The sequence below is a fragment of the Apium graveolens genome, chromosome 6, assembly GCF_009905375.1.
Source record: "Apium graveolens cultivar Ventura chromosome 6, ASM990537v1, whole genome shotgun sequence".
Classification (NCBI taxonomy): domain Eukaryota; kingdom Viridiplantae; phylum Streptophyta; class Magnoliopsida; order Apiales; family Apiaceae; genus Apium; species Apium graveolens.
Genome location: NC_133652.1, coordinates 249,889,868 through 249,905,015, shown reverse-complemented (window position 1 = coordinate 249,905,015; position 15,148 = coordinate 249,889,868). Strand labels below are relative to the sequence as shown.

At 34.6% G+C, this 15,148-nt stretch overlaps 1 protein-coding gene across 1 annotated transcript; it reads left to right on the top strand.

Annotated features, from left to right (window-relative positions):
• The first annotated feature begins 283 nt into the window (after positions 1-283).
• LOC141665886 (uncharacterized) lies at positions 284-1,519 on the top strand. Its single transcript, XM_074471870.1, has 6 exons — positions 284-421; positions 522-813; positions 904-1,000; positions 1,107-1,228; positions 1,321-1,402; positions 1,492-1,519. Exons 1-6 carry the CDS (start codon positions 284-286, stop codon positions 1,517-1,519), a joined length of 759 nt encoding a protein of 252 aa, XP_074327971.1.
• The last annotated feature ends 13,629 nt before the right edge of the window (positions 1,520-15,148 follow it).

Genomic DNA, 15,148 nt, shown 5'->3' with positions numbered 1-15,148 from the left:
TGTACTTGAATCAAGCTATTTCCATTACCACCAATCATTGTAAATAACTACCACAGTGTCTTACATGTTTTAAATTAAGATAATCATTATCATAAGCATTAGTATCAGTTATTTATGCCTTCTATTACGGGATTTTGAAAGATTATAATTTATTATTCATGGGAGAAGTAGTATATTTACATAATAATAACAAAATTATATTTATAACCTAATTATGTATAACACCAATGTTATATCATTATTACACTTAATCAGTAATCGTGAGAGTATTACAAATTTAGTTATGTTTGATAAGCTCAGAACACTCAATGAATTTCACATCGACTGGAAGATTAATGTTAAGGTGACTAGAATGTGGCCATCAAATACTTCTGACGATGACTCATTGTATCGATATAATCTAATTCTTCTCGATGTTGAGGTAATTTTCCTGTTTAACACATCTATCAATAATTATAATGTTTTATATGCAATATGTTGTGACATGAAACTATTAATTTGATGAATATAGTTGTTTTCAGAATTTTCATGTTCAAGCCATCATTGATTCTAATGTTTGGGATATATTTCAAGAAGTTATAAACAAAGGAAAAGTGTATGAGATTTCTGATTTCTTAACTAAAAAGGATACAAGGAAACATAGGTATGTTTCTTTCAGAATATATATCACGTTTAATAGTGAAACAGTGATTAAACCTTTATTGGGAGATGACACTACAATAGCTCTTCATAAATTTGACTTTGTTGATATCGGTGACATGATTGTAAATAGAAAAGGATACCGAACTAGCGATATTGCTGATATTCTTACAGGTTTTAAACGATTCTCAAATTTTATCATGTATTTTTACCCTTCACCTATGTCTATTATTAATTTTACATATGGTTATTACAATTATTCAGATGTTATTGGAGTTGTTGAAGATCTTGAACCTGCTCAGGTTATTACTTCTATGATTGGTGACCAAACGATTATTCGCTTTAGAATAACCGATGGAAGGTTCTACCTTGAGAATCTATTTCTTACGTCTTTAGATATTAGAATATTAAAATTACATATCAAAATTCGATTATTCATAAGCTATTCCTTTACTTTTGATAATCAGGAATGTTGTTAGAGTTACCGTATGGGGTAAGCATGTTAAATCCCTTGATCCGTTGTTTAATGATGTTTTGGAAAGTCCGATTATAGTCATTTTGGCAAGTATGAGACCCCTTTGGTTGCACGGTGAGTATGTTACATTCCTCACAATAATCTTAATATTATATATTAAACATGTTTGATTCGTATGAAAATCATCCATTTATATTATTTTGTAGGCGAAGCAGTTATTTATATTGTTGAATCTTCAAGGATTTACATTAATCTTCAGAATGTTGATGTACTCAATATGAGAAAGAGGTACACAATTGCTCTAAAAAGAGCTACAAGATGTATAACTTTATAAACTCTTAAAATGACTAATTTCAACCAACTTTTTGTTGCTATAGGATTGAGGATGGTGTTTTTTGGTGCTAAATTTCAACAACCCAATTCTACTCATGACACTTATCGCCACCGTGATATTGAAGAAATAGCAGAGGCTTGAAGACCTAATAAATTATGTAAAATGTTTCTAATTGGAAATAATGAATTTTTTTATCAAAGTATATTTAGTTTATTTTGCATGCAGTTCCTTAATTAGTTTTAATTCATGTTATCCTATTACATGTCAAGAATTGCCTAATACCATGTCTTATTTGTTAGGAGATTGATGAAAACAGTCCTATCATTAGAAAGAACATATGATATTTTTATACAATATCAAATGCATGTTTTTATATTATATGTCATATGCTATTCAATATCATATTAAATTTTTGTTTGTAAGTTAATTTCTATATGTTTAGGTTGATCATCATTGTTTGTCATAAGAAGAATTGGTTATTTCAAGTGTAGAAAATATAAACAGTTTTCAATTTAATTTTTTGTACATTAACATGTAACAAGCCATGTTGAATAAGAGATTGTGTAAGGAAAATATTAATTACAAGACTATGACATAGCAATCACTATTTGATATAACGTCAGACCATAACCATTCCCCTCATTATCATCCATATCATAAACTATTAGGATTTAACAAGTTACATATCATAATTTAGGCCATGAAAAGAAATAAATATACATTTCATAAATTTAAATTGATGTGAATGTTAAAACAGAAGTTCTAGATTGCTAATGTCATTCAACCTGGAAAATAACCCTATTATCTTCGTTATGCAGCATTGTAAAGACTATGGTCTGATCCTCCGTCAAATGATTGTCATCTGCAAACCTGTTCCAGCCTGCAGAGCATCTTACTTTTCCTTTTTCAATTGAGAGTTCAATAAGAGAATCTCCATTTTGCGTCCTTAAAACTATCTCTTCTCCAGCACCCCATTCACGTACTTCAGGATGAATATGTTTAGGAAAATACTGGATTTCAAAGTAATGTTAGATAATTAATATTGCAAACTTAGTAGAATAATAGTGATTGATTCAAGAGAGTCGTACCACTCCATGACCTGAGTTGTTGACATGGGATCTTCTCATAACTCTACTGAATTGAACAACGTTAGACATTGGTTCATTTATTTGAACAATAATCTGTTGTTCTGCAATATTCATGTTTGTCGCACTTGCAACATTATGGATGTTATCTTCGTCCGTAATCTCTACATATAAAACAGAGTATACATTTCAGTTTTCATACAGGAAATCCCTGTTGTATATATAATACATTCCATCATCTAAATTCAATTTATGATATAAAATTAGCATCTGACCTCTAATAATTGCAACCTCCTCAACTTCCTTCTCAATCCTTGCATTGTCAAAAACATTGATCGTAAATTCACCACTTTCGAAATATGTGAAAAGTAGAATGTCTTTTTTGTTAAGTTTTACATAATGTGCAAGCTCTCGCAAACTAAATAACATTCCCTTCACACTTGAGTAGTATCCTCTAAAACGCTTTCCATTCTTAAATGAAAACGAAACTACTGGCGGTATGCTAAATTCAAAACACAGATGGAAATTGAAAGGAATTTCCTGGATAAATTATTGATATAGCAAATAATTTGAATCATATCAAAAACTATTGAATACATACATAAATTATGAATGAATACCGATATATATTTAGAATCTTAGTGCATCATGTTAAGAAACTTACAAATTCTCCATCAGAAATTGCGTAAGGTGTAACTAATGAAAGAAATTTCCTGCCGCTTGCATCATTTTTTTCTACAAAACACATTTATAACACGAGTACATATTATGATAGATATGCAAGTGTATAAAAAATATCAAAATTACTTTTATAACTATGATCTATTTATCAGATATACCTTTATTGCAAAAATTGCCCACCAACTGTTTTTTTGGGTCAACATAATCAACTTCTGAACCTTCATCACATAATATATTAACCCAAAAATTTCCAGAACCTTGATATAAAACAACAATAATGCTCCCTCCAGTTCTCACAAGTTCTTGAAACAGAGGTGAAAGATCAGTCATACTGTTTGTCTTATTATCAAACTTGCCCTTTATTTTGCGACCGCTGGGTATCCTTATTTGTGCATTACACGGAATATCTCCTGCTATATTTGAACCTATTGATTCTGGTACAATCTGTAAGAAGAATCGAAATAAATTTAATTGCTAAAATGGGATTAGTTATTATAACTAATCAATGAAACAATACATTGGTTTACCAATTTATTTTTGTCTCGCATGTGTGGATCAATGAAAAGAATAAACCGTGTCGTATTTGGAATCTCTACTTCCATCTATTGACAAATATACGTTAAACAGATAATTAGCACATAATTTAACAGTAAGGCATACATCTATTAAGAATTAAAATTATGTACAATAATTTTGTTATGAGTTATTAATTTTATTTACCTATTGAATAAGCTCCATATCAGTTTCTTCAATTGTCTTTTCTGAACCAAAAACAAAATGGCGTTTATGCAACTTATTGTATAATTCTGCATTGCGATCAGGCAAAAGCATAGTGCATTATACTCGATAATCTATTTGTGTTTTTGTTCTTACCTGAAGCAAGATTGTTGTATTATTTCAAAACCATCAAAAAATAGTTTGTCTCCTATGCAGAAATACAGATCAGCCACTAGTGTCAATGAAATCTTTTTTTTAACTTATTTTAAAGTTATTAATCCTTAATATTAACAAAGTCTTAATGTAGAGAATATAACTTGCTTGGATTTGTGTTACGGTGACTAAGTTCAAGTTTTAAACCCATAACCCCTTAATATTAACAAAGTCTTAATTTGGAAAATATAAATTGCTTAGATTTGTGTTACGGTGACTAAGTTCAAGTTTTGCAAATATTATATTCAAAATCTAAACCCATAACCCCAATATGCAAAGCCTAATTTCAAAATCTAAACTTATAACCTAAATTGGACGACTAATTATATTAATACAAGTAATTCATAGCAATGATTTCAGAAATATTGTTTGACATTGAATATACAAAAGATTATATGATAAACGTGCATATTAAATGCGAGTACAAATTAAATATGAACATGGAAGAATGAGTAGTTACAAAGTAAAATAAACTTAACATAATCATGTATCATCTGCAAGAAAGTCTTATAGGCTCAATCTAAATAAGAACAGAACCGAATAACTTCCTTCTCAGTAAAAAATTGACATACCTCCATGTCGGGAATATGTTGTGAACTTGATGATTACATTAACAAAACACCTTGATATATTTCACTTAGTGAAAAATGTACACCCAACGGATGATCAATTATAGTCCCGACGGATGATTCAATATAGTCTCGATGGATGACTAATTGATATTCATCGGGTGAGTAGCTTATGTAACAATAAGTCATGTAGCACATTTCTACAAACATCTTTGTACAGATTCTGTAGTAGCATATAAGTCATGTTGACTTTAACTAGATATGCATAATAGGTTGATTAATTGTTAATATAAGATGTCTTGTAATTCTGCATAAGTGAAATGAATTCAAGTGTCAAATAGCTACCCGACGGATGATCAACAAAGCTACCCGACGGATGATCAACAAGGCAACCCGACGGATGACAAGCATGTACCAGACGGATGATCAATTCAAACATCTGTTGACAGTGACAACATGGTCACATGCATTGGGTGTTTGCAAAAGGAATGTGGCAGCCTGTTTAACAGGAAATGAAGAACAAAGGAGCATTACCATTTACATGCAAGTTAAGAAGTTTTTCAAAGTTACTGGAATAGAGTAGTGAAGCAGCATGGAGTTTGACTTGATAGTTTTTTTTATTATCTTGTCTTATTACCATGTAAACTTGGTGGTATATAAACCAAGTGTAGCTAGTAGAACAAATAACTAAGCAAACACTTTTAGAAGAGAAATAGAAAAAGCTGTAACTGTTAAGAATTTCTCTGTAGTTTGTTTGTTCACTTGTAAAGTAGCTGTGAGACAATTTGTTCTTCACAGAGTTCTTAATTATATATATATATATATATATATATATATATATCTGGTGGATACTTTCAAACCCACCAGAAAGTTTTAAAGACTTGTGTTTTTATAACTTTGTGTTTTTGATTTATTTAACTTGTGATTCCGCACCTTGCAAATCAAAACACTTATATATATAGTTTGAGTTAGAACATTTTATAGTTCAAGAAAAAAGTTTACTAGAATTACATTCAACCCCCTTCTGTAATTCTTGTTGCATTGTTAGGGACTAACAATTGGTATCAGAGCAAGCTCTTGAAGCACAAAGAGTTTAAAGATCACAACAAACAGCAAGATGAACAAGGAGGATGTTGGAGTCAAGATTCCTTTTCTGGACAAAGATAATCACCATCACTGGAAGGTAAAGATGCATCTTCATTTACTTTCTCAAGATGAGGCCTATATTGATTGCATAGAAAGAGGTCCTCACATTCTAATGAGAGCTGCCACTGGCAATGAGCCTTCAGTCCCCAAGCCTAGGCATAAATGGTCAGAACCTGATATTGAGCAAGTCAGGAAGGACAAAAAGACCATGAATATTTTATTCAATGGAGTTGATGGTGACATGTTTGATAACATCATTAACTGTAAGACAGCCAAGGAAGTTTGGGATACCATTCAAATAATCTGTGATGGCACTGAACAAGTTAGAGAAAACAAGATGCAGTTACTAATTCAGCAATATGAGCATTTCCACTGTGAAGAAGGTGAAACTCTCACTGATATCTTTAGTAGATTTCAAAAGCTACTAAATGCTCTGAAGCTGCATGGAAGAGTATACCAAACCAAAGATTCTAACCTCAAATTCCTGAGATCCCTTCCAAAAGAATGGAAACCAATGACAGTCTCCTTGAGAAATTCACAAGAATACAAGGAGTTTACACTAGAGAGACTGTATGGCATTCTAAAGACTTATGAGCTTAAAATAGAGAAAAATGAAAGAATGGAGAAAGGGGGGAAGAAAGGAGGGTCCATTGCACTGGTTGCTGAGTTAGAGAAAGAGAAGAAGATGAAGATAGAAGCTGTTGAGTCTACTTCAAAGGTCCGTGAAAATAAGGGCAATGGGTCGGTAGCAGAAAATGAAGATTCTTTGAGCCAAGATGATATGGATGATATTGATGAACATCTTGCATTTCTTTCCAGAAGACTTTCCAAGCTCTAGTTCAAGAAGAACTTTAGAGCAGCTAAGCCAAATAGAAACATGGTGGATAAATCAAAATTCAAGTGTTTCAAATATGGCTTGGCGGGGCACTTTGCCAGTGAGTATAGAAAGTTAGATTCCAGCAAGAAAAAGTTTGAGCCTGTGGATTATAAATAGAAGTATTTTGAGTTACTCAAACAAAAGGAAAGGGCTTTTATTACACAAAAAAATGACTGGGCAGCAGATTGTCTGGATGAGGATGAAGATGTCAGCTATGTCAACCTAGCTCTAATGGCCAAGTCTGATGAAACAAAGACAAGTTCTTCAAGTAATTAGGTAATCACCACTAACCTTGCACATTTATCTAAAGCTAAGTGTAATGATTCAATAAATGACATGTCTACAAAATTATATCATTTGCGTGTTACACTTAAGTCCCTCACTAAGGAAAATGCTAAAATCAAAGAAAACAATTTATTTTTAAGTGAGAGGAATAATGTGAGAGATTTCGAAGAAGCAGCTTGAACGAGAACAGAAGGTGATTAAGGCATGGAAATCATCAAGAGATGTTCATGCTCAAATCACCAAAGTTCAAGGTATTAAGTCCTTCTGTGATGCAGCCTGGAAAAAGAGTAAAGAGAAGTTGGAATCCAATTTGGTTGAAGGATTGCTAACAGATGTAGACTCGACGGATGATGAGAGTCATCCGTTGGATAATCAAAAAGATTATCCGTCGAGTGACATAAATCATCATCTGTCGGCTGTGAGCAAACCTGTGAGTAAAGCCAAACTTGCCAAGTTAAATGAAAAATATGGATCAGTTTCCAAAAACTTTATTTCAGGAGAATCAAGTCAAGTGAAAAAGGAGAAGAAAGTGAATGTTGGTCATCTGTTCATCAAGCAATTGAATGACAGATTAGAAAAGATAGAGGTTAAAAAAGAGGCTAAAAAGAAAAACAATAGAAATGGGAAAGTAGGAATTAACAAACATAACAACTACACACCTGATAAATATGCTCCTAGAAAAATCTGTGTTAAGTGTGGTAGTGTTAATCATCTGTCTATTAATTGTAAAATTGCCATGCCTACTTCCATGACTGTACCTCCTTCTTTTCCCAACATGAGTGATATGCCTTCTATGCCTATGAATGCTATGTTTGCATAGAATATGAATGCACAATTTGCTAATATGCCATTTGCACCTACTCATTATTCTGCTGCATTTAGTATTCCTCAAATGCCATTTAGCATGCCCTACTGGAATAACATGTTTGCAAATAGCATGCCATTTCCTGTTAATCAAAATGTGCATGATAATTTTGTTTTAATGAATGGTTTCAAAGGTCCAACTCAGATGACTAAGGATGAATCTGATATCTCCAAGTCAAATGAGATCAAACCTAAGAAACAAAAGAAGAAAGCTAACAAGGCAGGAGAACCCAAGGAAACTTGGGTACCAAAATTAACTTGATTTGGTTTTAATGTGTGCAAGGAAACAGAAAGAATCTACGGTACTTGGATAGTGGTTGTTCAAGACACATGACTGGAGATTCTACCCTGCTCACAGAGTTCAAGGAGAGAGCTGGCCCAAGTATTACTTTTGGTGATGACAGCAAGGGTTATACTGTGGGATATGGCTTGATTTCTAAAGACAATGTCATCATTGAGGAGGTTGCCCTAGTGGCTGGTCTCAAGCATAATTTGCTGAGTATCAGCCAGCTTTGTGACAAGGGCAATTCAGTAACCTTCAATTCAGAAGCTTGTGTTGTGACAAACAAGAGGACCAACAAAGTGGTTCTCACTGGAGTGAAAAAAGGAATGTGTACCTAGCTGACTTCAACTCATCAAATGCAGAATCTGTTACTTGTCTTCTCAGTAAAGCAAGTCAAGATGAAAGTTGGCTATGGAATAAGAAGCTGTCCCATCTAAACTTCAAGACCATGAATGATCTTGTCAAGAAAGAACTGGTTAGAGGTATTCTGTGTGATGTTTTTCAGGAAGGAAAGCATATCAAAGCATCATTCAGGATGAAGCTTGATTCAACAATTGAAGAACATCTGCAATTGCTACACATGGATTTGTTTGGACCAGTCAATGTGTTATCCATCTCAAGGAAAAGATTTTTCCTAGTAATTGTGGATGACTTCTCAAAGTTTTCTTGGACATATTTCCTAAAGTCTAAAGATGAGGCTAGTGAAATCATCATCAATCACATAAGGCAAGACAACAATCATCCTGATTTCAAAGTTAGAAGAATCATGAGTTATAATGGAAATGAGTTCTAGAATTCTGTTATGAGAGCATTTTGTGAAGAGAATGGGATTATGCATGAGTTTTCAGCAGCAAGGAACTCCACAACAAAATGGAGTAGTAAAAAGAAAGAACAGATCACTTATTGAAGCTGCAAGGACAATGCTTAAAGAATCAAAGTTATCAACATACTTCTGGGCTGAAGCTGTAAATACTGCATGCTACACTCAGAATATTTCTTTGGTTAATCAAGCAAAGTGTATGATACCCTACCAATTGTTCAAGAACAAGAAGCCAACTCTAAACTTTCTTCATGTCTTTGGCTGCAAATATCTTGAGAAATCAAACTGATCAAAATAGGAAGTTTGATGCTAAAGCAGATGAAGGAATTTTTGTTGGATATGTTGTGGGAAAAGCATATAGAGTCTACAATCTAAGAACCAAAATTGTTGTGGAATAAATACATGTTGTGTTTGATGATAAAAAGATTGAAGGACTGCAAGATGGAGATTTCCATGAGAGCCTCAAATTTGACAATGTGGAGATGGTTAGTGATGATGAAAGTGATCAAGAAACTACAACTAAGGATAGTGCAGAAAAATCTACAACCAATGAAGCTAATAACTCAACATCCATCAAGTTACAAAATGCTTCATCCGTCGGGAGACAATCTACATCATCCGTCGGGAGACAATTAGCTTCATCTGTCGGAACTCAAAATACACCATTTGTCGGGTCATCAAAAGAAGCTGAAAGTCAGAATAGATTACTTACATAAAGTTCCCCTTTCTCAAATCAAAGATTCACAAACTCAGGGGGAGTTTCTAATAATCAAAACTCAATCACACATCAAGACAACAATGAGGCCTCTTCATCTAGAGCCAATCTACCTCAACAAAGAAAATGGACAAAGGATCACCCCTTTGAGCTCATCATTGTTGATGTATCTTCTAGAGTTCATACAAGGAGAGCAACTCAAGAAGAATGTCTATATAGCAGCTTCCTATCTAAGGAAGAACCAAAGAAGGTAGAAGAAACTTTGTTGGATCCTGATTAGATTTTAGCTATGTAGGAGGAGCTAAACCAATTTGAAAGGAATAAAGTATGGAAGCTGGTACCCAAGCCTAAAGGAAAGAATCCAATTGACACCAAATGGGTATTCAGAAACAAGATGGATGAAAATGGCATAGTGGTCAGGAACAAAGCTAGATTGGTTGTTAAGGGCTATTGTCAATAAGAAGGAATTGATTTTGATGAAACTTTTGCTCCTGTTGTAAGACTTGAAGCCATCAGAATTTTCTTAGCCTATGCAGCCCATGCTAATTTCAAGGTCTATCAAATGGATGTCAAGAGTGCTTTTCTAAATGGAGATTTGGAGGAGGAAGTCTATGTCAGTCAGCCTCCTGGTTTTGAAGATCCAAATTTCCCAAATCATGTCTACTATCTTTTGAAAGCATTCTATGGACTGAAGCAAGCACCTAGAGCCTGGTATGACACTTTATCAAAGTTCCTTTTGGAAAATCACTTCACAAGAGGTACTGTGGATAAAACTTTATTCTTTAGAAATGTTAATGGCTCTAGTATACTTGTTCAAATCTATGTAGATGATATTATATTTGGCTCTACAGATGAAAAACTTTGCAAAAATTTTGCCAAATTGATGCAAAGTAAGTATAAATGAGTATGATGAGAGAACTAACTTACTTTCTTGGTTTACAAGTTAAGCAAGTTAGTGATGGAATATTCATTAGTCAAACTAAATATATTCATGATCTTTTAAAGAAGTTTGATCTAATAGATTGCACATCTGCAAAAACCCCCATGACCACTGCAACTAAGCTTGAATTAAACACTACTGAAAAGTCTGTGGATATTTCAAGTTATAGGGGCATGGTTGGTTTACTTTTGTACTTAACGGCTAGTAGGCCAGATATAATGTTTGTTACTTGTCTTTGTGCTAGATTTCAGGCTGATCCTATAGAATCTCATTTAGTAGCTATTAAGAGAATTTTCAGATATCTCAAGGGAACACCAAAACTTGGCATTTGGTACCCTAGAGATTCTGGTTTTGATCTAATTGGTTATTCTGATGCAGATTATACATGTTGTAGAATTGATAGAAAAAGTACAACAGGAACCTGTCAATTTCTTGGAAACAAGCTTGTGTGTTGGTTCAGTAAAAAGCAAAATTCAGTTTCTACTTCTACAGTAGAAACTGAATATATTACTGCTGGAAGTTGTGGTGCACAAATTTTGTGGATGAAAAACCAATTGCTAGACTATGGTCTGCAAGTGGAAAGAATTCCTATTTTCTGTGATAACACAAGTGTAATTTCCATCACTGAAAATCCAGTACAGCATTCAAGAACAAAGCACATAGACATCAAGTACCATTTCATAAGGGAATATGTGATGAATGGTACTGTGGAACTGTATTTTGTTCCAAGTGAAAAACAGCTTGCAGATATATTTACCAAGCTACTAGATGAATCCACCTTTTCAAGGTTGGTAAGTGAGTTAGGTATGCTTAATTATTCATGAATTATTTCAGATATTTTTGCTAGTTGTAATACAGCCAGAAATTTAATTGATTTTTCTGCCTTGGATGCAATTTTGGCTAAATCAAAATTTATATCCCGACGGATGATCATTATCCATCGAGTTTGATCATCCATCAGAATAAATTATCTAAAATTTAATTATTTTTCTGGATTATTTTAATAACCCGACAGATCAAATGTTTTATCCTCATCCGTCGAGTTGTCCAAATCATGGCCGTTAATTCTCTGAACATCATCCATCAAGTTTACTTACAGTCTGTAAGTATATTTCTACGGATGGTTGATAGAATTTTGACAATTTATTTTAATTTAAACGGCTATTTTAGGCAATTTTTATTGGTCACTTTATTTTACTTTATTATTTTTGATAGTTATTTTCTGAGATAGTATAAAAGCAATTTCACTTTTATTCATTTCTTTTATCATTCTCAAAATTCAATTGCTCTAACTTCTTTCTTTCTCAAAAGCAATTACCCTCTCTCTCTCTGCAATTTTTACTCTCTAACAATGGCACCAGTCGTCAAAATCATGTCTCAAACTGGATTTATCTATGAGAAGAACAATGTCACAACTCTAGTGAACAAGGGGATTCAACAGTCTGGCGACTACCACAAAATGATGGATTTTGTGCAAGGCTGTAAGCTCAAATATGCCATGCTAGAGTCTCCCACTATCTACTGTGAGGTTGTGGAGGAAATATGGACAACTGCAGTGTACAACTCAACTGACAAGACCATCACTTTCACTATTAAAGGTAAGGAATTATGTGTTAATAGTGACATTGTTAAAGCATGCTTTAAGATTCCTGATAATACTGTCACTACTCCATACAAAACACTGATATTGTTAACATGTTAAACTCCATGGGTTATGCACTCACCATCTCTAAGTTAAGTGAAATTAGGAGATTGGGTCTTAGGAAAGAATGGAGTTATCTATGTGATGTAGTTACTAAAGTATTTTCTGGTAAAATTAGCAATTTTGATTCTGTTAATATCTCAATGTTCAACATGCTTTACATGCTAGTAACTGATAAATACTTCAATTTTAGTGATCTAGTCTTGTATGAGTTGGGGTTTAAGTTAGGGGAGCATAATAAGAGGGGTAAGAGTGTGTATTATGCTAGATTTTTCATGATGCTTGCTAACCACCTCTCTGAGGACATTATTCTTGGGAACCCAACCAACAAGTTATATTGTTGGGTTCAAGAAAGAAGAATTATTACAGATCTCAATAGAGCAGATCACCACAAAGAGGTGCCACTCTTCTACTTTCCAGTAATGGAGGCACCTCAGGTAAGTGAGGTAATTTCAACTATCTCTACTCTTCCAACCTCAAACATTTCTTTGATTTCTAGTCCAGTAATGGCAACTGTGTCAATGACCCAATAGTTGCCTACCCAAGCTGCCAAACCATCAAAAGTTTCTAAACCCAAAGCTAAGAAAGCCCCCTCTGATTTCTTTCAAAAGAGATCAGTTGTAAAATCCATCAAACTTAAAGAGGGGAGTGTGAAGGTGGGTAAGAAAGGTGAGGGACAGGGTGAAAATCAAAGAAGCCCTAAGAATAAGGATGATGAGCATAGTGTACCCAAACCAAGCCACATCACAGTTTCCCAATAAACTGTTGTTGTTAATAAGGACAAAAGCTCAATTCTAGTTTCATCCTCCCAAAAGGATGTAACTATTGAAACAAGCTCTCAACCAGGAGCAGAGAACAAAAGCGGTAGGGACACAAGTTCACCACAAACTTACATAAGAAAGAAGAAAACTAAAATCCTTGGGGATGCACAGGGTACATACACAGTGCAAACTGGAGCTAAAGACCCAGTCACTGCACCATCTCAAAGTCAAATTGATGTGGCTCCAACAAATATGGAGTCACAGCCAAAATCTGTACAAGTTGAAACACCTCAAACACTAATTCTCCCACACACTCTTTGGATGTTGACATGATTCAAACATCACAATCATATTCTCCATCTTTAACTCTGTTGGAAAGGCCAAAAATCCATGCAAGTGAACATCATCTTCTAGATGATTTTGTTGGCTCACTTGCCATTTCTTTCTAAGACTGTTGAGACATTTGTGCCAAAATTTTCATCAATCTGCACAGAGTCTACAATAGTCTCCACTCCACACTCATTCATTTCTACTCACTCGATGGATATTGTTCATCCGTCGAGTAGTGATTGTATCCCAGCGGATGTGCCTAACAGCAGTCATCCGTCGGATAGTCAAATTACTAACCCGATGAATATTTCTCATCCGTCGGGTGTCTCCGCACAACTCTAAATTTCAACTATAGTCACAAGTGTAGATGACTTAGTAATTGTGCAATCACTATTAGGATTGAGGGAAAGTAGTGACTTGAGTGAGAGTCTGGGTTTCTCCCAGGAAAAAGGAGAGAAAAAGAGTGATCCAATGCAGTCCATTTCTTCAGGACTGGCAAAAGTGAGTGTGAGGAGTCCCACCTTAGATGGTGAAGGTGAGGGTGTGAGGGTGGGGAGCCAAGGTGAGACCTTGATGCAAGAAAAGAGAGATAATGAGAGAAATGTAGGTACTGTAGATATAAGGGTGGATGTCATTGTAAGTGAGTTAATGAATATCCAGGATGCAGACAGGGAGGGACTATCTCAGCAAACTCAAGCTGTTATAGATTCTACCTCCTTAGATGCTGAGACATTTACTCACCCTGTTCCAGCATATCAACTTCTAGCTGGACAGGGCAATGATAATGCAGAAAGAATGCTCAATTTGGTGCACACCACACAGTCCATGCAAAGAGCTAAGGATGCCATCTCAACTTTTCCCTCAAGAGCTGGTGATGTTGATTATAAGACTGGTGGTTCAGAAGAATTCTTTGGAGGTGAGGGTGGAGATAGTGAAGAAGAGCCATTGGACATATGGGAGAAGTAGGCCCTAATTCCAGATCAAGCATGCCATCATGGGCCTTCTCCAAGCAATGTGATGATCACCATTTCAAGACTACACTCATCCAACTTATCAGCCAAACACAGTCTGCACTTCAATCAACCACAAATGCTAGCACCAAGAAGCTTCTACAAGCACACCTTGCTTCTCTGCAACTACAACAAATCCAAGGTTTTCAACATACTTAGGATGTCACTACTATCAAAGGTGAAATTGATCAAATGAAAAGGGACATTTCTGAAAGGTTGGATTCTAAACTTCTAGAAGCTACAATGCTTGACATTAAGAGACAACTCAGGAAGAATTCTGATTTTGCCACAAAGATAGATGCCTTGGATACAAGAATGACAACTATGAAAGCTTCTCTTACAGCAATTCATCTACACCAAGCTCAACAAACAGACTTGCTTCAGAAACTGGTGGCTGCACAGACCTCCTCCTCTACTCAACTTACTGATAAAAAGGGGGAGAAAGAGAGTTCTAGGAGTGAGGGGGAGAAAAAAGTGCTTAACATTCAAGTGAGTAAAGCAATTATGCCAATAATTGCTTTCACAAAGCCACCAGCTAAAGATAGCATTGATCTGATAAATGAAGCAGCAGCAACTTTGAGAGCAGCTGAGAAGAAGCAGTTTAGTCCAATCAACTGGGAGAAAATTGATGAGGATATTCAAAAGAAATTTGGTCTAGCAAATAAGCCATAAAAATCAGTCATTCATCACCCTCAAGTCAGA